The sequence below is a fragment of the Bidens hawaiensis genome, unplaced genomic scaffold (assembly GCF_021521415.1).
Source record: "Bidens hawaiensis isolate Kalapana, Puna unplaced genomic scaffold, B.hawaiensis_p1.1 tig00001960_1, whole genome shotgun sequence".
NCBI lineage: Eukaryota > Viridiplantae > Streptophyta > Magnoliopsida > Asterales > Asteraceae > Bidens > Bidens hawaiensis.
The window spans coordinates 3,575,947-3,600,751 of NW_027491108.1; the positions used below are offsets into that span (position 1 = coordinate 3,575,947).

A 24,805-nucleotide genomic window follows, 5' to 3' on the forward strand; every position below is an offset into this window, starting at 1 on the left:
TGCTAATTTCCAGCTAAGCATGTGAACATGAAAAAAAAATTAGTGTAAAGTTTTAGGTTAGCTGAATCAGAAGATGATTATATTTTTGTATTAATTGCTTCGGTATGTATTATGCAATTTTACTATTGCTAAAGTTTATGCAATTATGTGCCTATAAAACTTCTATATCTGCTGCTAAGTGCTAATTTCTAGTTAAGCATGTGAAAATTCAAATTCATATTGATTTCTTTTCACTCATTTATCAGAAGCAGGATCTCCTTCATTGTCATATTCCACAAATGGCAGTGCAGGGCATAAAATGACAACAAACGCTTTGTTTTATGTGTTGCATCTGTTTATAGAGATGGTTTAGATATACCAAGGCATATTTGACTAAATAGTTGCATAGCACTTTTAGAAATTTCCATAATATAATATTTCCATAATATAATAATTCAAGCTTCCCAAAGCTGTTTAGATGGTTGAAAATATTTCAGTGTTGATACCTATCATCATGATGTTCACAAGTTAGGATCATTGACCATTTTTTCTTAAAAGCCCCCTAATTTTGTTCTTAAATGCTACAACACAGCGCAAGTATCCATAAACAGTTCATTTTTTTTCTAAATCAATTTTCTGCTGTCGTAAGGCAACTTTTTGATTAACAATACTAATGCAGTCATTGTCTTGATGCTTATCTACTAAAAAGGTTGAACTATAATGCATTGTGTGCATATTGCTTTTAAGTAGCTAGCTGTTAGTATCAATCACAACTGTTCAATGTGTGTTATCTGTAGCTATAGTTACAGTCTTTATTTTACTTATTCAGTGGATTTTCTACTTGGGCAGCAGTATCTTTGTGATCGGGTCTTACAATGAGTGTTAAGGTGTATAAAACTATTTGTAGATAATTGCAAACACTGCAATGAGATGCAACGCGTGCTGGCGGGAGCTGGAAGGAAGAGCTATATCTACCACTTGTGGCCATATATTGTGTATTCTTAATTTAACCTTCTTTAAACTGCATTCAGTTACTAAATTATACTTCTTTGTCACTAGCAAATGGCAATTATTTTTTTTAATGGCATTATAAGGCAACGAAGATGCCAACAAGATACTAAGTAATGATGGAGCTTGCCCTATCTGTGATCAAGTTCTTTCTAAAAGGTACATGTTTTACTATTTGAGTCTATTAACCCTGAAGGCTGAAAACATATCTCTTCAACCATTTAGATGCATCATTTGTACCCTGGTTGTTATTGATTTAATGCATGCTTTTGCTTTCAGTCTCATGAGACCTGTGGATATTAACCCAAACGATGAATGGATAAATGTAAGAACACACATCTGGAATAGTTTTCTGTAAAGATACTTTCTTCAGTATTTTGTCAGTAGGGATGTGAATTTATTACACTACACGAACCTAACACGAAATTCATGACTTTGGTTTTAGTCTAAATGTGTTCGGGTCAAACCTGTGAGCACATTTAACTAGACTGACCGTGTTCGGGTCGACTTGGTGGGTTTGTGGGTTGACTCATTTACTTTATAAATTAAAAAAAAAAGCCTACTTTTTTTGTAGTAACTTAAACTGGCAGGGTAATCTATGCCGTAATATAAAAGATAAAAGAGAAACGGGCGCTGTGTTTTATCACTTAACATAACTAATTTAAATGCATTTGTATTTTTTTGTTCTAAATTTATGTTTACAGCATAATTTATACCAATATATAATAGATACAAAGAAATGAGCATGGTGTCTTGTAAGTTTAAACGTAATTATTTTACATATAATTGTATCTTTGGCTGTAATTTATAACTTAGAGTATTAATATGCAGAAAACTTAAATAAAACACGTGTTAAACAAGTCGTGTTCGTGTCAACCCACAAAATAAACTCGTGTTCACATTCACTTGTTTGACGAACACGACCCATTTAACAGTTAACATCCATAACTGTCACAAATAACAATATCCACATTTCTTTTCCTTAACTATATATTGATTTTAGAATTCATATCTTTGTAGCACGTATTCTTAATTTTCACACGTTTTTTTACTGCAGATGGTTATGACTGGCATATCTCCACAGATTTGTATCCTGTTAACTTTAATTATTAAAAGTTACATTAATTATATATCTATTTCTCCATTATAACATATCTTTCCTTTAACACACATCAAGTAATGAAGAGTTCACTCAAAAGCATCATGTTCTACATAGGACAAAAAGAACTTGAAATGCAGTACAAAATGAACCGAATCGTAGCCCAATGCAGACAGAAATGTGAAACAATGCAGGAAAAATTCACAGAAAAAATGGAGCAAGTGCATATAGCGTATCAGAAAATGGCCAAACGGTGCCAGCTGGCAGAACAAGAAAACGAGAATCTATCTAAAGATAAGCAAGAGCTCCAAGAAAAATTCTCTGAAAAATCCAGGTCAGCTATTTGTAAATAAAATCCAGGTCAGCTATTTGTAAATAATAATTTTCTGGATATATTTTATAGGCAAAAGCGGAAACTGGATGAGATGTATGACCAGTTGAGAAGCGAGTATGAATCAGTCAAACGGTCAGCAATTCAACCTGCAAACAACTTCTTTTCAAGAACTGATCATGATTTGTTTACTAGTCCAGCTAACATGATGGGTAATAGAGATCCAATCAGGAAAGGTAATCTCATTGTGTTTACTTATTATTAGAATGTAATAAGATAAGCACACACACACACACACATGCATAGGCAATGGATCAAATAAAAGTGTGTTTTACTGAAGTAGGCTAATAGAAATTATGGAGGTGATATGTGACACTCCTCAAAATTAGGATTAAAGGGCATTTTGGTCCTAAAAGCCAAACTGTCAGCCCTTTAGTTTTCTCAAAATACAAAACAAAAGTATAGCACAATAACTAAAAGCAGAACCATAAAACACAGTTTTCTTACTTCTCTTAAGTTGCTATTTTTCTTATATAGCAATACTATACCAAATTAAATATAAAGAAATGCTTGATGATATAGTGTAATTTTTTTTAATTAACATTTAAAAAAATGAGGAACTCGAAAAAGGTAAAAAAAAAATAGCTATTCCAAAAATACCCTTTCATCGCCTTTTTGTTTTCTATACTTTCTAGGGGATCCTCTCCTATATGTTTGTGTATATGATGTTGGTAATACCCAAGAAATGCTAGTTAATTATATGCTGCAGATTGGTCGGTTACCACACCTGGCACTCCAGGGCCTCGGGAAGATATATGGCCACAAGAAACAAGACAAAATAGTTCAAACTCTGGACCATTTGATATCTCAACTAGCCCGCATGCTAAACATTCAGCAATTCCTGTTGATAACCGAAGACCTATTGGCCGTTCTATGTTTGGTGGCAGCGGTGGTGGAACTAATCCGTCTACGGCTTTGAGGAATCTGATAATCTCACCAATGAAGCGTCCTCAGCTGTCTCGTAACCGTCCACAGTTGTTCACGTAAGTAACATGTTTTCACAGATGGGACCACATGTGTTATTCATTAAGCTGATATTGTGTGACCCATTTTCATTATTTACAGGTTATAGATAAGAGAAGAGCAAAGCAGTTACAATCAATGGGTATTTTCATCTCCTAATACGGGTAACCAAAAATAAATATACATTTACTTCCAAACTTCCAAGTAAACTAGTCTGAATTCTATATTGTTGCTTACTTTGATGCAATACTTATCCCTCAAGTGGTTACAGGTGTGTGGATTAACTGATCAAACCGTCTAAACTGAAGTAGATCAGTTGGTTCGGACGGTTTGAGATTTATACAGTTTGGTTCAAGATTTCGTGACTTAACAACATAGTGAACACCCCTAGTTAGTTAGTTATAAAGTTTAATTAGGGTAACTTGGCAAATAAGTTGGTTGGTCAAATGTTTGGGCCAAAATATTTCTCTAAAAGCATAAACCAGTCTGGCCTTGTGACTAGCCCTAACCGAAGCCCAAAAACGCTTGAAAGCCCGGTCCACAAAAATATATTATATATATTTAGTGCTTACATAGGATGACTGGATTAACAATTTTGGTATAAAACCATAGGCGGATTATAAAAAAAGCATTTTTGAAGTTTAACGTGAATACGTTTTTACATATAGAATAGTTCTTTTCTCATAGGGAAGTTTAATAAATGACATCTTTATAACTTATAGAGACTACTTTTTAATACTGTATTATGTAACCCTTAGATGAAGGGATGTTGAAATGGAACACATTTTTTTTCTTCCTAATAACAGTTTTTAAGACCTAAATAAAAGTTAATGTTGTGTTGGCAAGGATTTAAATACACACCACTTTGTGGGGAACAAAAATCATTCCACCAGACCCCACTAGGTCATTGGTATGAACACACGCTTAAGATTTGAATATCTTAAAAATCAGATGTTAAATGCCTTAACATTGGAATAAAAGGGTAGAACCGGAATACTAATACTGGAAACACCGTTACAAACTGATTATTAACTACCCTCTAAACAGTTGCTATTTTGTTCATTTTTAGATAAACTATTTTAACAAGACCCTCAAAAACATCACTCCTATTATGGTAATGATTTAGCGTCATGTTGCATGCACAACCACACAAAGGCACACAACACTTGACTTCAACATGATAGAATGAAAACATGGATAAAAAAGAACCACAAACAAGAAAGTAGTAATAAATTTTTTATTTATTAACTTTGTGAGAAAATACAGTTGTATAGAAAGCAAAGCATCTTAACTAGCTACGGATAAACTTCAATGAGAGATCTTGAATCCAAAACCGAAGTTATTCTATAATCACTAAAGCCACCGTCAAGGAAGAGCTTTGCCCAATCCTTTTCGTTTCTCTCTCGTCTGGTTATATTAGTCATCATAAGCATATCAAAGTATAGTTGAGAGTCGACTAATTCATTCACACCTTCGTCAACCTTCACAACCATGTCAATGATAACTAGTTTTCCTCCATTTTCCTTGCTTGGAATCGCGTCTTTGCAGTTCTTTAATATCTTTATGCACTCCTCGTTATTCCAATCATGCAAAATCCACTAGTTTTTTTTTTTATAAATAATAGAAATTGACGTCAAAATTTCTTGTACACACGTTACCAATATAAATTATAATGAAAATCATAAACATTTTACAAATTAGTCGCAATATTTGCTATTGCAATTTCTGTCGCATTAAAAAACTTAAACTTCGTAGCAAAGCATAGTTATCTATGGAGATTTTTTGGACCGCCATTTCGGTCACACATAGATCATAAAAGCCATTTGCGAACGAAAAGATGATATATTGCAATCAATTATGATCTATCGTGAATTAAATAAATAGTGTAAAATTGAAAAAGAGAACATGTATTACTTGAAAATGATCAAAGATCAAACAGCATGGTTTAGACCGGTCGCTAGCTTGACCATCCAATGCTTAGTTAAGTAATTGTAACTTGACATGGGTTGTTTTCAATTAGAGTTAATGACCATTTTCGTCCCTGTGGTTTGTTACTTTCGCCACTTCAGTCCAAAATTTGAAATTTTGTCAATTTAGTCCTCATAGTTATAAATATTAGCCAATTACGTGTCATCCGTCTAACGACATCCAGCTATGCCGTTAGTTAAGGGTATTTTTGTCTTTCTTCTTTTTATTTTGAGTTAGTGGTCATTTTACTCCCTGTGGTTTGATACTTTTGCCACTTCAGTCCAAAGTTTGAAAATTTGTCAATTTATTGTTAAGTTTAATTCGATTTTTTTCTATAACCCTAAAAAGCATAATCCAAGCCCAAAACCATCGAGCAACCTCCAATATAGGTATACATTTACTCTGTTGACAATGATAATCATACCCCCCCCCCTCGTATTTAGTTTCTAGACGTTTCCTAAACTCTCCCCCTTGGTGGAATTTAATGGTAAAGTGGTCAAGGTAATTCACTGAAACCGAATTGTACAGAAAAAACTAAAAATCGTTTCTTTGATTAATGTATAATAGTTAACTTCGACTCAGATTTTGGTAAGATATGTTAATCTCTAAACCCTAACTATTATGCATTCATCAAAGAAACGATTTTTAGTTTTTTCCGTACAATTCGATTTCAAGGAATTCCACCATGAGGGAGAGTTTAGGAACCGTCTAGAAACTAAATACGAGGGGAATGGGTATGAATATTGTTTTCGACAGAGTAAATGCAGACCTGTTTTGGTTTATGCTCAATGGTTTTGGGCTTGGATTATGCTCTTCCGGGTGATAGACAAAAAAAACTGAATTAAATTGAACATCGAATTGACAAATTTTCAAACTTTGGACTGAATTGGCAAAAGTATCAAACCACAGGGACAAAAATGACCATTAACTCAATATAAAAAGGAGAAAGACAAAAATACCCTTAAACTTACGGCATAGTTGGATGCCGTTAGACGGATGGGACGTAATTGGCCAATATTTAAAACTATGAGGACTAAATTGACAAAATTGCAACCTTTGGACTGAAGTGGCGAAAGTAGCAAACCACAGGGACGAAAATGGCCATTAACTCTTTCAATTAATAAAATAAAATATTCAGAAGCATACCTTAAGCAAAATTGCGTTAGCATTAGGAAGAACTTCAAACATGTCTCCACCAACATAACTCAAATTGTTACTTCCAATCAAACCATTAACCACATGAGGAACATCAAAACAGATACAACTAATATCAGGAAAAGCTTTCGCAATAGCTTTAGCAACTGTCCCCGTACCACCCCCAACATCAACAATCGAATATAACCCTTCAAAAACACTACCACAACGTTCAAGAACAACGCCTATAACAAGCCTCGCGTCACTAGCCATCGCTTCATTGAATAACTGACCAAGCCTCGGCTCTTGGCCTAACGCTTCCCAAAAAAACCTCCCATGAGTTGTGTAAAAGGGGGTCACTTCATCATTTTGGAACCACTTGGTCATGTGTTGCCATGGATCCAACAATAATGGATCTAGCATGGCTAGCACCAATTGCCTATGGCTTAAGGGGTCTAGCACATAGCCCTCCCCTTCCTCCTCATCATGTCCTCCCGTTGTCAATACGCGTTGTTTCACGAAGAAACCAGAGTGAACAAGGATGCGCATAAGGCGATACACAAATTGAGTTCTCTCTGGTTTTATTGGAAGGGATTCAACTAACTCGGAGAGTAACATTGGTGAACCGTGTCCGTCGATGATATCCGGTATTTCTAGTTGAACTGCACATTTGAGTGACATGGACTTTATAAAACTGAAAATGTGGTTCCATATGTGCGTTTGAGAACAAAGTAAGTTTTTAGATAGCTCATCATTTTGCAATGCCGTCTCTTTGTTCTTATGATCTAGTTTGAGAGACAATTTGACATGTTGCATGCCTTCTCAATTTATAAGAAACAAATTTGAAGAGATACGCTAAAAAGTTGGATCATTTTTATTTTTTATATTCATGTGTTATATATATCATCCACCATCATTTGAAAATGTAATACACTACAGTGAGACGTTATTAAGTTCAAACTATTATACACTATTCATGGACCCTCCGAATCTTTTTAGGATTTGAGTTATGACGTCTACAACTCTACATTCTATATTTATATTTATTTGTTTCTGTAAAGAAACAAATGCCATATGTATTTTTTTGTATATTTGCTTTCCATGTCACGAAATCAAGTAATGTTGATTGCGACCCACAATTTTGATTGTAAAACCAGTCAATTAAAAGCTACGTGAAATAATAGGAAAATTTTGATTGAAAAAATATATATAAAGGTTATTTACATGCATGTGGAAACTATATATATATAAAATTATATATATATAATTTTAAAATTAGTCACAACTAAACTATTACATGGTGAATTCATGAAAGTATTCGGGCTAATATTGAACAAGTAAAACAACACACTGAAATTGTGTTTTTAGTTTTAACAAGGATTATTATATTATCACTAGACTACAAACGTTTGGTTTATACTTTATAGGAAAAAAATATCTAGCCTTAATTTATACTACAATCGTATGGTTAACTTACTTAAAGTCCACATGCGTGTAAGCTATGTTTCATCCAATCTTGGTAATTAGCGATGCATTGATGGCTTTTCTATTAACAAGATATCACGATAAAAAATTTTCAAATACATCCTATTAGTATAAAACTAAGAATTTAACCATTTTTCATATATTTATCTTTGCATGCGTGATGTATGAGTTGATATGATTTTGGATTTTCACTAAAACGAGTATTTTGCCTTCACGCGCTGTGGCAAAAATAAGACTTGGTTAATATTTGAAAATTTTGTTAAAAGATTAAATCAAAGTAAACACGTTTCTCCTGTGCGACATCACCAACGACAAATTTAATTTTTACTATGCTTTACGCATTAGAAATCACACATTCATTTTGTATTTACTTTGAAAATACAACATGCTTATTTTATTTAGTTTAAAAAAATTAGCATTATATTTGGACGATGTACAACACAAATCTTCAAAATACAACTAACATTTCATCCATAAGCTAGGTAGCGTTTAGTATGAAGAAACGAAAGACGGAATAAAATTGTTTATTTTAAAGGAATAAAATTAAACATGTTTGGTTGTTATGAATTAACGGAATCGATCATACCCAAGGAATGGGTTTCTTTCCTTTTTTTTAAGGATTTCCATTCATTGGTAAATGATGTTTTTTTACTCCTAGAAATGGAAAATTCAACAGTTATTAATATTATTGTTATATTATAAATACTAGGTTAGAGCCCGTGTTCTACACGGGTGAAAAATATAATAAAAATAAAAAATTATTATATGTAATACATTAATTATAAGTGAATTAACAATATATGATTTAGAAGTCAAGAAATTCAACACAATAACTACTTAAGTGGAGTTGGTAAGCATCTTTGGTTTGAAACATGAGGTATTGGGTTCGAGACTTGCATCTTATTTTTCAAAATTTTACCAAATGTTATCTTCATATGAAGATTTGAAAGAAGAGATGATAAAAGGGGTATTATTGGCATAACATCTACGATTGGATTCAAAAAAGCATAGGCTTCGGGCAATTTGGCGAAGAAAAGACTACTCGGATAAAGGGCAGAATTAAGACAGATCAAACTAAAGATATTAAGTTTTGGTTTGTATATTCATAATGATACCATGAGCGCTTTAGGGCGCCCTCAAGATATGTTTTCAGATACCGCTATCCAATTACAACCCATCTTTGCTCAATGGATACAAAACACCCACGCTTTAGCACCTGGTGCAACAGCAAGCACCAGTTTAACTTGGGGGGGGGGGGGTGATTTAGTAGCAGTGGGCGGCAAGGTAGCTTCGTTACCTATTCCATTAGGAACCACAGATTTTTTGGTACATCACATTCATGCATTTACGATTGTAGTTAGATAATAATATGATTATTATTACTAAATTTTAATATAAAATAATTATTATTATTATTGTATTATCAACATTATTATCGGTGTTATTATTAACAATTCATAATGCACATACGTGATTCAATTTTTTTATGATTATTTTTATTCGGTTTAACAATATCGTCGCAATGAGCTAGTCGATTAATATTCGTATTATTAATATTATTTAATAATAATAAGAATAAAGTGATGAATAGTAATGATCCATTTTATTACCCCCGTCCATTCTATCCTCTATTCATTCCATTACCTTATACCAAACAGACTATACGGTTGTTTCTATCTAACCATAGACTAATTATCAAATCTACGTTATTTACCAAGGCTATCATACTCTGAGTTGTTCCATTGTATCCTAAGTTTGATGTTTGCCTTTCCTCAACTGACAACCTTCTTTGTAAGTAGCAATGCCAGCCTTTACCTCATTGCAGTAGTGATGAACTTGTTTTAACTCCTGGTCATACCAGGGCTGGCCATAAGGTGTGGCCGGTGGTCAACGGTCATAGGCCTGACATCCCGCTAGGCCTGATTTTTTTTAATTATATGTATTTTTATTAAAACAATATGTATATTTAGTGTTTAAACTTAATTACATAACCACTAGTTTGGTCTAGGCAAAGGGGTTACTCCCAACCAAAATGTTATGGTTTCTAGTCTCATTTGAGACATATTTAATCTTGCTTTTATACGAAAGTTTTTTATATAACCTAAGTTATAACCAAGTAAGCCCATATCAAAATTAAATTATTTAAACCCATAAAATACTCCTTTTAACTTAAGACCCAAAAAAAATTTCGCCTTCGACCCAAAATTTTTTTGCTTTCTCGAAGCCGACCCTGGGTCATACAAATATCTCCAATAGGTCCTTAGAGATTAGCCCTTGAGGCTTGAGGCATCCCGAATGGATAGAAACGCGAGATTGTTTCTGGTTGGTTAAAAAAGCTGGCCATTTCATGATTTGAAATCAAGCGGACCGCCAAGTTTACGGTGAACACAATGAAACCATACAGAGAAGGTGTTTGGGATTCCTTATTTTACCTTCTTATAACTTTTTATTAAGTTAATAAGTTACAAAGTGTAACTTAATAACTTTTCTCTCACACATTAAAAGCAATTCCAAACAACTTATTCATTTTTAAAAAGTTTATAAGTTGGTAAAAATAAGCAATCCAAAACACCCTCAAAATTTTATGAACATAATTGAAAATTTGAAAAAGTCCGATGAGAAATGAAAATAAACATTTTTGTTATTTTCTCTTTAAAACTTCAGTCAGTATGGCAAGAAAAAAAAGTGAAGAAATTTTTAAGGGAAAATTCTCAAAATAGCCTTTTTTAGATATATGATTCTCAAAATAACCCTTTTTTTCTTAAAATTTTTTAGAATTTGGACTGTCAAGACGTTTTGGGAAAAGATAATAATATAGGAGTGGCAGGCCAAATTTCGAAAGAAATTCAGGTTGGAGATGAGATTTTGGGAAATAATGAAGGTAAAGTCCAAATCTTTTGTAATTTTGGAGCAAAAGTTCAGATATTTCCGATTTTTTTTTCAAATAACCGTCTTGAAAGACTGTTTTTTTATGTTTCCTACATTTTCCGTCTATATTTTCAAATTATTGGAAAAATATATTTTTTACAATTATACCCCTAAACCACCACCACCACCACCACCTTGAACCACCACCACCACCACCACCTGAAATAAGCGATTTCGCCACCGACAGCTTATTCGACGACCGGCCGTTTGATATGACACCGTTTTCATTACTATTCGCCGTCGGAAACTGAATTTGACTCTGCGTTGACGCCAGCAACGAAGAACCGGTTCCAGATTGCCAAAACGGAAACAACCGCCGGTGTTTTCCGTCGGAAGTTGAACGGTTTTGATCGGAAATAGACATAACAAACTTTATTATTACTATTATTATTAAACTCCGGTGGCTGGAGTTTGAAGTTTCCGGTGGTGTAACGGTTTCTGTTTGATACCGGACGTGAAGTGGATTGTTTTTTGGGTGGAGTGTAATTGTGACCGTCCAAATTTTTTTGGATGGAGTAACGGTGTTTTCCATCGGAAGTTGAACGGTTTTGATGGGGTAGGGCCGACGGCGTCGGTGATGATGGTGGTTCAAGGTGGTGGTGATGGTTCAGAGGTATAATTGTAAAAAATATATTTTCCAAGAATTTAAAGATATGGACGGGAAAGGTAGAAAACATAAAAAAACAGTTTCTCAAGACGGTTTTATGAAAAAAAAAAGTTTTGAAAAAATCTGAACATTTGCTCAAAAGATTACAAAAGATTTGGACTTTACCTTCATTATTTTCCCAAATCTCATTTCCTACCTTACTTTTTTTCAAAATTTGGAATATTATTATCTTTTTCTAAAACAAAAAAGTCAAAAAGGGCTATTTTAAGAATTATATCCGCTATTTTGGGAATTTTCCCAATCTTTAAACTTATTAGGCACGTGTAACGTTCTCATTTGTCGAGAGGCAAACAATTAGCCCCACACACCAACACCTTCTGCTGCCTGTCTCCAATCAACCCACAAAACCCTAATTTTCAGAGGTAAAAAGATCTTTTTTTTTCTGTTTGTCTCAAATATCATACCGTTTTGTATTAATTGAACTCGAAATCATATTCTTTGGACTGTGAATTAGCCAATCTGTATACCTTAGTGCTCAAATTGTGGTGAATTTGGTATCCCGATAAGGTGTTTGATGAATTGCCTCTGTGAAAAGAAAGTGATGCTGGAGTTTAAATACGTTAAATTATGGCTTCTTTAGGTTCCTTAGTGGGTTTAGGAAGTGCCTGCACTTGTTCTTCTGGTCAATTAGAAGGCACCCTTGTGTCGGTTAAGACGGTTTATTTTCCCGCTAGATGGAGGCATGCTTCAATCTGTATATATTCTGTGACCGCTGAAATTATAGCTGATAGAGGGACTTCTGTATCACTTAATGCCACTAGTAAAAGTAGCAATGAAGGTGCATCTGGTGTTTTAGTTAAATCAGCTAGACGACCCGTGTTGAAACCAACCGAGTCTAAGATAGAACGATCAATGTTAGGTGAACGGCAAAAGAGAAATAAGGTTATTGGATCATTTGAGAAAGCTGAGAAATTAGAAACATATAAGAAAACAAAAGTACTAAATACAAACGACGGAAATCGGGGTAATTCAACAACTAACGGGAAAGCTAAAACGCTTAAAAGTGTGTGGCGGAAAGGGAATTCGGTTGCAACAATAGAAAAGGTTGTGAAAGAAGCTACACGGGTCGAAAAGGGTCTGGGAAAAAAGTCAAAATTTGAGGTCGAAAGTCAACACGTTGCTCCACTAAGACCACCTCAAAGAGTCCAACCACAATTACAATCAAAACCATCTTCTACAGTTAAAAAACCACCAATCTTGAAAGATTTAGGAGCTGCTTCAAAATCTGATGAAAATGATTCTGCTACAAAAACAAGAGAACAGAGCGGACCCATTTTGATTGACAAATTTGCTTCTAAAAGATCGAGTGTTGACCCGTTAATAGCTCAAGCGGTTTTAGCACCGCCTAAACCAGGAAAGACACCGCCTCCCGGGAAATTTAAGGATAATTTTAGAAAAAAGAGTGGCGGGCCTGGTGCACAGTCCCTTAGGCTCAAAGCCAAAGTTGATGATGAGATTCATGATGATGACACATCAGAGCTTAATGTTTCCATCCCGGGTGCTAAAAAGGGGAGAAAATGGAGTAAGGCTAGTAGAAAAGCGGTTAGAATGCAGTTAGCTCGTGAGGCTGAACCGGTTAAGGTTGAGATAATGGAGGTTGGTGAAGAGGGTATGTTAGTTGATGAGCTGGCGTTTAATTTAGCGGTTAGTGAAGGTGAGATTCTAGGGCATCTATATGCAAAGGGGATTAAGCCTGATGGGGTGCAACAGTTGGATAAAGAAATGGTGAAAATGGTTTGTAGGGACTATGATGTGGAGGTTCTTGATGTTTTTCCCACTAAAATAGAAGAAAAGGCGAAAAAGAAAGAGATGCTAGATGAATATGATCTTTATTGTTTACAAGATCGACCCCCGGTTCTCACTATTATGGGTCATGTTGATCATGGAAAAGTAAGCGGCAATATATATGAGCTTTCACAAAAAATTGTGCTTTAAGTTTGTTTAAATACTAATTCTTGATAATACTACCTTTTTTTTGTATTTGGCAGACAACACTTCTGGATTATATCCGGAAAAGCAAGGTACCAATGCTTCGTTTCTTCACGCCTACTAATATGATCAAGTTATTTCTTGTAGTTATAAGTTAGTTTTTGAGTGAAGAATGAAGATGATAGATCTCATAGCGTGGCATAAACATGCATATTTAAGTTTTACCATCCATGTTTTACAGGTGGCAGCTTCTGAAGCTGGCGGGATCACACAGGGAATTGGGGCGTATAAGGTCCTGGTGCCTATTGATGACACTATGCGACCGTGTGTTTTTCTTGACACTCCTGGACATGAGGTAATTTCATCATATTCTTATAGAGTTTGGTACATGTAAAAACCCATGAGCCCTTGTTGTCCCTTTTAAACGTATAAATTATGAATGTGCAAGTAAGATCATAAAACTGTATTGTTAAAATAAGGCTTACATTAGATAAAGCCAACGACATTTCAAAAATTTGACAGTATAGTCCGCTAACTTCTTTTGCAAAGGTTGACTGTTTTTCTTTAATTTGTTGAAAGTGCTATCTTGACCTTTTGGAAAGGCTAAATGCTTATGTTGAACAAGTTTATTTATGGGTTAAGGTTGGATAAAATCAATAACCATCAAGATTTTAGCGGTTTAGTATAACTTTTTATTGTTCAGGTTCACCCCTTGGCTTTTTTAAATATTATTATCATTATATTTTTGTCACCATGGTGCCCAAATAAGCTTGTCACTTGTTCAACAAGACAACAAAAAATAAAAAATATAACTATTGCAAAATAATAATAATAATAATAATGAAATATAGAAGTTTAAGCTGCTAAGCTGCTGAAAGTTGGTTGGTTGTATCCCATCATTAACACTTATGTTGGTTGAGAACACTTTTGACCTGCTTGACCCGTTTACCGTTTTGCCAACTTCTATTGTTTTGGTTGGAGATTTGAAAATAACCACCTTGTTTTGCAGGCTTTTGGTGCAATGAGAGCTCGTGGAGCTAGGGTTACAGATATTGCTATTATTGTAGTGGCTGCTGATGACGGGGTACGCCCTCAAACAATCGAGGCCGTAGCCCATGCCAAGTCAGCTGGTGTGCCAATAATCATTGCCATTAACAAGGTATAATAGGTGTACTTAAATGGTCCCACTTGCCATGTTGCCTGCACATTTTGCTGATTTTTACTAATTTATTCAATATTTATAGATAGATAAGGAGGGAGCTTCGGATAGAATCATGCAAGTTATGCAGGAGCTTTCTTCAAATGGTTGCCAACCAGAAGATTGGGGTGGTGATGTGCCTATGGTTCAGGTGCACCAGAAAAGCCCTTACCTTCTTCCATTCTAATGTTAATATTCTTCTCACAATTCTTATTATCGATTTATATTTAATAAATTTAAAATTCCTATTACAGATCAGTGCTCTTACTGGCAAGAATGTTGATGATTTGTTAGAAATCATCATGCTAGTTGCAGAGGTAAACTTATGCATTGCATGAACTCTGTGTGTGTGTGTTTGGTTGGGGGGGGGCAATAAATGTTAGATTTTGGTACTGACTGGCATGGGTCAAGCTGGGTTGACTGGAAATGTTATTTTGTCCAAACTTCATATTTTTTTTAGAAATGGTTACCAAGTCAGGCATGATTTCAAAAGTAATATTATTTCTAATTTTGTGAATAAAATAATTAGCTGAATGAACCCATTAATAAGAAATGAATCCAGAAGGGATTTAACCTTTTTTATGCTCATATATGCATATTAATTTTGTGTTATTTTTTCTTGATTATTTAGCTGCAAGAATTGAAGGCTAATCCTTCTAGAAATGCAAAGGGTACTGTAGTTGAAGCAGGTCTTGATAAATCAAAAGGACCAGTAGCTACTTTTATTGTGCAAAATGGCACACTTAAAAAAGGGCACGTAGTAGTTTGTGGCGAAGCCGTTGGAAAGGTTGGTAAAATTGTTAAATAGTTAGCCAGGATCAAGATTTTTAAAAATCTGACTTTAAAACATTTAATTAGATTGAATTCATATTATATGATCCCTAATATTTCCTCTTTTGGATATTACAGGTTCGAGCTTTGTTTGATGATGCTGGAAACCTTGTTGATGTTGCTGGACCATCAATACCAGTACAGGTCAGACTTTGCTAAAAGTTGATTGCATTTTTCTTGTATATTACGACCCGTGCTAAAAGTAATTCACACATATTTGGCCCGTTTCAACCTGTATCAATATGATTGCTGTTTGACCATTAAAAATGACCTGTTTTGACCTGAATTTCTCTGACCCATTTAAAGTGTTCAACCTGTTAAATATGGCATGTTTTGACCCGAATCCATTTGACATGTTTTGACCTGAATATGTTTGACCCGTTTCAACCTGTTAAAGATGGCATTCTTTGACCGGAATCTATTTGACCTCTTTTGACTTGAATATGTTTGACCCATTTCACCCATTAAAATGGCACATTTTGACCAAAATCCATTTGACCCCTTTTGACAGGATCCATTTCATTTGTTCAGAAAATGAATCATTCCAGCAGAAACCTGTTTTGCTTGTTTCAAACGAAACCTGTTTGACTTGTTTTGACCTGAATATGTTTGACCCATTTCAAGTTTCAACTCGTTAAAAATGCCATGTTTTGACCAGAATCAATTTGACTTCTTTTGAGCAGATCACATTTCATTCGTTCAGAAAATGGACCGTTTCAACGGTAATCTGTTTTGCTTGTTTCAACCAAAACTTGTTTGACCGTTTTAAAGACGTCTTGTCTTCTCGTTTTAGCCCAAATCTAATTGACCTGCTTCTGCCCAACCCTTGACAAGTTTATATCCAGCCCGTTTGACCCAGTCAGAAAGTGACCCATTTCAATCTGTTTAAACGTTCAAAATATGAACTTTTTTAGTCTGAACGCTTTTAACCCGTACTAAAACCACATACTTTACAGGTGATTGGATTAAACAACGTCCCATTGGCTGGTGATGAATTTGAGGTGGTCGACTCACTCAATATCGCACGCGGGAGGGCAGGGGAACGCGCAAGATCATTAAGAGACGAACGTATACTGGCCAAGGCCGGAGACGGTAAAATTACGCTTTCCTCCTTCGCTTCTGCTGTTACAACAGGCAAGAATTCTGGATTAGATTTACACCAACTGAACATTGTTCTGAAGTTGGACCTTCAGGTATGCGAGATTACATTCTAAAGAACATGTTTTGTCCTTTGTATGTGATTACATTCTAAAGTACACATTTTTTTTCCTTTTTATGTGATTATGTTGTAAAGAACACATTTAAACGATTTAATTCATGATTAGGGATCAACTGAAGCTGTGAAACAAACTTTACAAAAGCTCCCACAAGATAATGTGACTTTGAAATTCATTTTACAAGCAACGGGTGATGTCAGCACTAGTGATGTTGACCTGGCGATCGCAAGTAATGCCATTATATTTGGGTTTAATGTGAAAGTAGCTGGTTCTGTTAAAAAGTATGCTGACAATAAGGGCGTTGAGATACGAAATTATAAAGTCATATATGATCTTCTTGATGACGTGCGGGCCGCAATGGAGGGACTACTAGACCCTGTTGAGGTGTGTTCAAGTTTTGTTATTATAGGTGCCAAAATGGATCGGGTAATGGGTTGGGGTTGTTTTGGGCCGGGCCGATCCGCAAACATCTTGTTATCTTCATTTGTTTCTTGAATTTTACAAAAATTAATCTTTTCGGTCCATTTGACCCGTGGCTGTAAACAAGCCTAGCCTAGCCAGATGGGCTCAGGCTCAGCTTATTTTCAATCTGAACCAAGCCGGCCCAGCTCGTTCATCTTAGCAAGCTGAAATGTTGAGCTCGGCCGCTGCTCAAAAGCATATAAGGAGCCAACAAGTCAACTAACGAGTGAGCCATGGGCCGTGTTGACCTTGGTCGTGCTCAGCTTGTTTTTAACGAGTAGATATCTAGCCAGCCACAATCTTTTTGAACGCCCTTAATTTTACCCAACTGACCCATTATATTTGTTGCCCGTTAATTAAAGTTTTAAATTTTAACAATTACAATTTCATGATTTGTTGGGTTTTTTTTGTACTTTTTGAAGTAAAAGACTCTTTGGTATCTTGCAGGAACAAGTGTCGATTGGTTCGGCAGACGTTCGAGCGGTGTTTAGTAGAGGCAGTGGGTGGGTTGCTGGATGCATGGTGACCGAGGGAAAAGTAACAAAAGATTGTGGAGTTAGGGTTAAGAGGAAAGGAAAGACGCTTTTTGTTGGTGTCCTTAATTCTTTGAGGCGCATCAAAGAAGATGTCAAAGAGGTATGTATAAACAATTAAACGTCTTAAATATGATTAGAAAAACTATATCATTCATCACAATTAGTCAAATATATGATTTTTTTTCCGAACAGGTGAATGCAGGGTTAGAGTGTGGGATTGGGGTTGATGACTTCAATGAATGGGAGGAAGGCGACGTGATTGAAACGTTTAATTCAATTCAGAAAAGACGAACACTTGAAGAAGCATCGACTACCATGACAGCGGCATTTAAAGAAGCTGGAATTGAGACGTAATAATATCAAATAGAACAGAAACCTTAACCTTCATCCTATGTTTATGACAAGAGTCTCATACAAGATTATCAACAATCCAACATGTTAGCATCATCAGCAATATGAACAACTTCTCCAGTTTTCTGTGCAGAAATTATGTACGCTGCTACATTGTACATAGAAGCAGAATTTGGGCTTGTAAAGGGGCTAAATCAGCAATTTTCAAATAGTCAAAAAGCTCGAGTTCTGAAAGAAGGCTGCAGGAAAACAGCAATGAGGTGGAAGTTGTGGTGTGAAAGTTGATGCATCATGTTTGTTGATCAGACATTTTGATCCTGTATCTGCTCTTTTTTTGTCACTTGGATGGAGGTTTGAAAGCTTACGTTTTGGTAGTAAATACGTCTGTGGTTTCAGGATATTTAATACATGTGTTTTATGTTTATATCAAACGGATTAAATGAAAAAAAAAGGTTTTAATAATAGTAGGGGTCAAATGGGAGTTATGAATTATTTCTATGGAACTTGTAACAGGGCACATGTTTGCAGCCATTCCCTCCTTTGCATAAAAATAACTCACTTTGAGCAGTTATACTATAAATCAATTTATATAACTTTTTATGGTAGCAATTTCCATCTTATTTGTTTATGGCTGAAATTTGACTCGTTATCCATCCGCAATACCCACTCACCTTCCCATGGTTTGTAACAATATGTGCTCAGCAAATACAATGGTGGTTCAATGTTAAACCTTTTAAACATTTCATCAAACACTTTGGGCATTCAACACATGAATATTGAATATTTATAAAATGCCTCACATAAGGGTTATTGTGGCATTTATTATAGTGTATATAATGTTATCTATCTTTTGAAATTCGAACTCCACTCCCAAAAATCAGGCGATCCAAAAGGTTTTGAAAGTGAGTCTCATACAAACTAAAACTACCAGTTTCACTTTAATTCTTTAAACACTCGGCCAGCAAATGACGGGTTTAGACAAATTTGTCACTGTCCTCGCCAGAAAGTGACGAATTTAGAAACTTTTATCATCATCCAGGTAACAACAGGTCGAGTCATGCCAATTACACAGTAAAATTGAGTTTTTACGGTAAATTATAAGTGTGTCAAAAAAGAGCTATATTTTACAGAAAGAATATTATATGTATCTCGCCATCCCGTTCTCTATTAACCTCACTCAACAGATTCCTTACTCAGCAACCACTTACCAAAATCAGTCTAACAATAATAAACATCTCCCATACAAACTAAAAGGCAAAACTTAGCATTCCATCTTCATGTTTCCACGCCTCCTTAAAATTCATACAGACTGTGATGTGGCATCCCATTTTCACCTCTACAAGTTGCAAAAAAAAAAAAAAAAAAAAAAAAGAGCCATTGTAACCATCAAAGCAGAACTATAACTTACATAAGTGAAATAAAATAAGTGTTTGCAGTGAGTACCATGCAGCGCCTGTTTCATGGATCGATTTGAGATTTGATAAGTTTGATGAGATCGGCTTTTAACGATTGAGGAATTTGAGAAATAAACACAGCCTTCGCATCAGCTGTCATTTTTCTCCTGCATACATATTGCACACTTTAAACCTCGTATCTTTTACGCCATCAACATATAATCATATGCATGCATACATACACATTCATAAGCATATATATACGGAGGTTATTACAGAAGACTAAGTTGTTGCGAGAAGAAAAGGAAGAAACCCAAATCATTTATTTTTTCCATAAATGGTTAAAATTTTAAAAATTTTACTTCTTATATACAAATGCTACATTATATACATTAATTAAACTACTTTTTTTCATATGTTTATTTTTTTTTTTACTTTAAAACGCTTATACACATGTGTAGGCAATTAGGCATATGTAGGAAATATACCTACACATGTGTAAATTCTAAAAATAAATGAGTCTTGTCTATGTATTTTTTTGTAATAATGTTATAATAGATGAATAAACATTGCAGTTTAACCATCTTTTTGTATTTTAAAACTATCTAAAATTGAAAATCGAATAATTCTTTTTCTTCTTTCTCCTCGCAGTACTACCTCTTCTTGTTTGATCCCTCCCATATATGTTAAGAGGGACTTACTTAAGTTCATTCCTTTGTAATGCATCACCGCCTTCATCTCGTATACTCAGCTTCTTAGCTCGCATGAAACTTGCCACCTCATTGGAATAACCACAGTTTCTCAGAAAGGAAGAAGCTTCTTTCTTGAGACTGAATACTCAAATGCCAAAATAGTATATATTTCATAAGATATTATGAGGAAACAAACATAACAAACTACCATATAAAAATCAAGCAAGAAATCAACTTCAAGACATAAAACTATATCAATCTAGTGGCACAGTCATCCGTGCAAGTTGAAATAAGCTTATTCTTAACTTCTAGCACAATAATTAAGGTAAAAAGTCAACTCCTCAAGTTTCATAATAGATATACTTAAAAAAAACCCTTTAAATACCAGCCCGCTATTTACTTCTTAACCCTTTATTTCCTATTTCTAAAATCTGATTACAATTTTTTCAATGCTAAACTATATAGAACACCGATAAAAATATCTGACTGTAGAATGCATCTCTAAACCACAAAACATAAAGCATTAATTAAAGATGAGAAATAGCATACCTTTCTTTCAATTCTTCATGTTTTGCTATTGATTTATGATCATTAATAGCAGAATCACAAATCTTCTGTTCATTACATTTCCTCTGCAAATCTGACTCATCAGAAACGTTTTTAGCAACACCATTATGCAATTTACCAGTTTCTTTTCCATTTGCAACAAACGCGTCTCCGTTCCTATAAATCTCACCATTCCCATTTGCCACATGTTTATTTTGACTAACACCATTCTTCTCCTCCAACAATGGAAACTTCTTCTCACTTGTCTTCTTAACATGTGGCGCTTTCGCATCACCATTATTATCATTGTTCTCTTTATTATGAGCAGTAATTTGAGGTAACTTTTTGATACCAAAACTGATCGGCTTCTTTTGAGGACCATAAAGCGGTTTTACCACTTTGGATGAAGTTGCAGGATCAACTCTTGATTTGGGAACTTTTGAACTATCGTTACCGTTGTATTCATGTGATTTTGTTCCGTTTGTAGATAAGTTTTTGTTAGGTGGAGCGGTCCTTTGTTTGGTACAGGCAAAGAAAAGAATATAAACTTTCTCACATAAAACTTCTTCGATGTTTGAAACCGAAACATAAGAATCATTGCAGCAATACCAACGCCCAATAGCATCCTGTAAACATATTTAAAACAACATAAGTAAACAAGCAACGACTCCCACATGCATATTAACTAAGCATGGCAAAATGGGTTGAACATTTTGTATGGGTTGACCTAAAATATATATTTTATCCAAAATTACTCAACCTTTATATGAACTATAACCCAAATTTGAATGTATGTATAAACCATCAAATCTGTAGTTTAACTTTGCATGTGTATGTTAAAATTATTTTTTTTTTCTTTTTATATATATCAATGAATAAAATTATAAATTTGATTTTAAAAAATAAACAAGCCGGCTAAAGCTTTTTATGAACAGAGCTCGAGCTCCACATATCAGTTCTTCAGGAAAAATGAGACGGTTTGGCTCGTTTACAGCCCTACTTATAGCAAGCTATTAGTGGGTCAGATATAATGGGGGGAAAATACTACTTCAGTAAAAATCTAAATTTTTGAATAAAATATTCAGGTTTTACACATGAACAGTCAATTGATTCAGGCTTAAATTTTTGAATAGAATGTTAAGGTTTTACACATCAACAATCAATTTTGTTTCGGGTTTTATGACCCATCAACATAAGCCAAATTGACTGATTCGTAGTAAATCAGTTCAAATTGCCACTCCAATACAGAAATACAGACTATTGAATATGAAAAGTTATAGCAAAGCATAAAATAACCTTGATGTAAGCATAATAGTGTCCTGAATCAGGTGAATATCCAGAATGTATGATAGTAGCAAAAAGTTTATACTCTGGATGAAGATCCTGCAAAAACAATGATCAACTGAATCAGAAAAATAGTTCCAAATAAAAAAAATATATATTAAAAAAAAACCAGTACAAGTGTAACAAATAAACACTTAAATGATAAGACTAGAGTTACATACCTGGCTCGTTTTGCACATGAAGCTTGAAAGAACGAGTACTTCCTCAAAAGTAATTGCTTTGTCTATCTTTCCACCATATATTCCTTCAAACCTCTAAATAACCGGAAAAATAACTAAATTAGCCACCACTTTTTCTAATAATAAATAAAACTCTATAAAAATATCCACTTATATATATAGAGCCCACCTTTAGTTGAATTACAAGAATGTTAGGTGCCTGAAGAATAGACATTTGCTTTCTTGCTGCTACCAACTTTTTACAACTACAAAATCACAATTTTAATATAAATAAACACAACATAAGGCATACATACATAAGCAATACGCTAAATAGAACGGTATGCTTACCTATCACACTTGTATTTATTATTCCCGTCTAAAGTCTCTGGTTGAAAAAAACTCTCAAAAGCGTCTTTAAGCGAATTACTATTTAACACATCGATGCTAATATCCATTATCTCATCAACCTTATTAGACTCATGGCCACAAACAAGACACTTCACTTGGCTCTGCAAAGCGCCCCCAAAAATCTCTTTAACTACCGAACTGCCACTGAACCCGTCACCGCCTCCATTACAAACAACCTTACGTCTTTGTTGTTGCAACTTCTTTAACCGAAGACACGTGGTGTGGCACGCGTCAATGACGTATCGAAGAAACTCGTGCGCGTCTTCTTGTCTTCCGAGACGAAAATGATCCGCAAAGAGCTTTAAACCGCCAATTATCTTGCCAGGTGTTTCTGTGGTTGAGTCGGCGGTGAGAGAACGAACGATTCTCTTTTCTAGTAGACAAAACGGACAATCACTCTTTTTGTCTTGCTGTGCTAGTGACTCGCCTGCAAACGCGTAGCAATAATAGGGTGTTTATTATTCAGTTTGAAACTGATTAAACCAAAAACCAAACCGAATTCTTATTCGGTTTGGGTTGTAGTCATACCCGAATAACCAATTCAGTTTTTGGTTTTACAAAATGCTGAAATCATTTAACCAAATAAACCGATGAAGAGATTTAGTTATCTGGTTATTCAATTTGAGGGTTGTAAGTTATAACCATGGCTGAATAACCAGTTCTGTTTGGATTTTGCTGAATCTGTTAAACCAGATAAACCAATCACGAAATTCAGTTGACCAATTTGGGGGCTGCAAGCTGTAACAGTAAGTGAGTAGCCAGCTTGGGAGTTAAATTCAACTATTTGGTTGCTTGGCTATTCAGTTGGGTTTGAAGCATATTGAATTTGGTTAAACCGAATAAACTAATAAAACCTCTAAAATTTGACCCCAATAAACCAAAAAAAAAAACCTAAAATTAGCCCTAGGTAGAAATTCGCATATTCTAAAGGGGAATTAACAATTAGTGTTCGGAAATCGAAAATTAACACTCTGAATAAGACAAATTTAAGTTAGGGGCGTTGAATTACCATATCCCTAATTCCTAATTTCATAGCTAACCCTAGTGACAAAATTAGGTCACACTGCAGATACAAAAGGAAAATGAAAACACATACAGAAAGCAGAGTGTTGAAGCTGGAGACAGAAATTAGCAAGCGGTGGGGTATAGGTCAAGCACTGGAGAACGGCGTTGAGGTAACACGTGTTGCCAAGGTTCCTGAAGCCTAAAGGGGGAAGACCGTTCCTCCGTGGTTTCTTATTGGATAATAAATTAGTCTGCTGCCAGCTCATTTGCAATCTGGAATCACCTAACAGCAACGAGGACATCTCGCTCCTGCTGCTGATTCATTGAATAATAATAATATTATTAATCGCCACCGCAAACTCCCCGCGGCGGATCGCATGCCGTGAAACTGTATCTATTTATTTGGTTAAGGTTAGGGTTATTGTGGCGGAGTGTGTTGAAGAAATGAAGGAGCCTTCCTCCCGTTGGGCATGTCTGTCTGATTACCCCCTGCCCACAGGTGTCTGTCTTGCCTGTTTATTAGTTTGTTTGTTTGTTTACTTTAAGGAACTACACTTTCCTAAATTAGCAACTACTCACCTCCTACTTTTTCCTTTGCTTTATTATTATTTTTGGATTTGGATTTGGATTTTTGGATGATGTAACGAAATGAAATACGTACTTGTTTTTTAATTTATGGAATTTATCTTCTTTCCATATAGAATTTTCATAATATGTTCATGTAATCATTTGCATTTAGTAAAGAAGTAGTGAACTTTAAAGCATTTTAAATGTGTGTCTATTTATATTAGTTGTTTTTTTAGGTAATATATGTGTTCTGAAATAATATTATACTGTTATATTACGTATTATATGCGTGCTATAAGGTTTGTTATCTTTTAGTAGAGTGGTATGCACTATTTGGATCTTTGTTCCTAATTTACGATTCTTTCTATACGAATTCTTAGCCTCTAATGTTACAAGTTGCAAGAGAAAATTCTCTAACACCTTCACACCATAAGAAAAAAACAAACAATCATGCTTTGGAGCGTCAGCATATAAGTGAGGGGAGCACTAGTACAGATCCAAATATAATTCACTAATAAAATTACAAAAAAGAAAAAAACTTA

The 24,805-nt window shown here is 34.7% G+C and overlaps 3 protein-coding genes and 1 pseudogene across 5 annotated transcripts; 2 read left to right on the forward strand and 2 right to left on the reverse strand.

The window, feature by feature from the left end:
* The first annotated feature begins 821 nt into the window (after positions 1 to 821).
* On the forward strand, positions 822 to 3,579 carry LOC143601147 (E3 ubiquitin-protein ligase CCNB1IP1 homolog). Of its 2 annotated transcripts, none has more exons than XM_077078632.1 (7): positions 822 to 974; positions 1,074 to 1,146; positions 1,267 to 1,312; positions 2,045 to 2,075; positions 2,165 to 2,420; positions 2,490 to 2,653; positions 3,187 to 3,579. In XM_077078632.1, the coding sequence occupies exons 1-7, from the start codon at positions 905 to 907 to the stop codon at positions 3,462 to 3,464; spliced, it is 918 nt and encodes a 305-aa protein (XP_076934747.1). In that variant the 5' UTR covers positions 822 to 904; the 3' UTR covers positions 3,465 to 3,579. The 2 variants fall into 2 exon arrangements, with proteins under 2 accessions (XP_076934747.1, XP_076934752.1); XM_077078637.1 differs by having other exon boundaries at positions 3,217 to 3,579.
* Positions 3,580 to 4,735: 1,156 nt separating this feature from the next.
* On the reverse strand, positions 4,736 to 7,358 carry LOC143602534 (trans-resveratrol di-O-methyltransferase pseudogene; annotated as a pseudogene). The gene is made up of 2 exons (XR_013147863.1): positions 6,555 to 7,358; positions 4,736 to 5,038 (listed from the first exon to the last, which is right to left on the reverse strand). The product of XR_013147863.1 is annotated as a trans-resveratrol di-O-methyltransferase pseudogene (transcript).
* A 4,606-nt stretch (positions 7,359 to 11,964) lies between these two features.
* On the forward strand, positions 11,965 to 18,413 carry LOC143601595 (translation initiation factor IF-2, chloroplastic-like). The gene is made up of 12 exons (XM_077078972.1): positions 11,965 to 13,512; positions 13,611 to 13,643; positions 13,793 to 13,906; positions 14,561 to 14,710; positions 14,796 to 14,900; positions 15,004 to 15,066; positions 15,381 to 15,536; positions 15,659 to 15,724; positions 16,537 to 16,773; positions 16,906 to 17,181; positions 17,707 to 17,895; positions 17,988 to 18,413. The coding sequence occupies exons 1-12, from the start codon at positions 12,190 to 12,192 to the stop codon at positions 18,147 to 18,149; spliced, it is 2,874 nt and encodes a 957-aa protein (XP_076935087.1). The 5' UTR covers positions 11,965 to 12,189; the 3' UTR covers positions 18,150 to 18,413.
* An 825-nt stretch (positions 18,414 to 19,238) lies between these two features.
* LOC143601605 (ubiquitin carboxyl-terminal hydrolase 25-like) lies at positions 19,239 to 24,063 on the reverse strand. The gene is made up of 9 exons (XM_077078980.1): positions 23,788 to 24,063; positions 22,632 to 23,118; positions 22,471 to 22,546; positions 22,284 to 22,376; positions 22,075 to 22,161; positions 20,782 to 21,404; positions 20,242 to 20,370; positions 19,590 to 19,707; positions 19,239 to 19,482 (listed from the first exon to the last, which is right to left on the reverse strand). Exons 1-8 carry the CDS (start codon positions 23,996 to 23,998, stop codon positions 19,605 to 19,607), a joined length of 1,809 nt encoding a protein of 602 aa, XP_076935095.1. The 5' UTR covers positions 23,999 to 24,063; the 3' UTR covers positions 19,239 to 19,482; positions 19,590 to 19,604.
* Between the last annotated feature and the right edge of the window lie 742 nt (positions 24,064 to 24,805).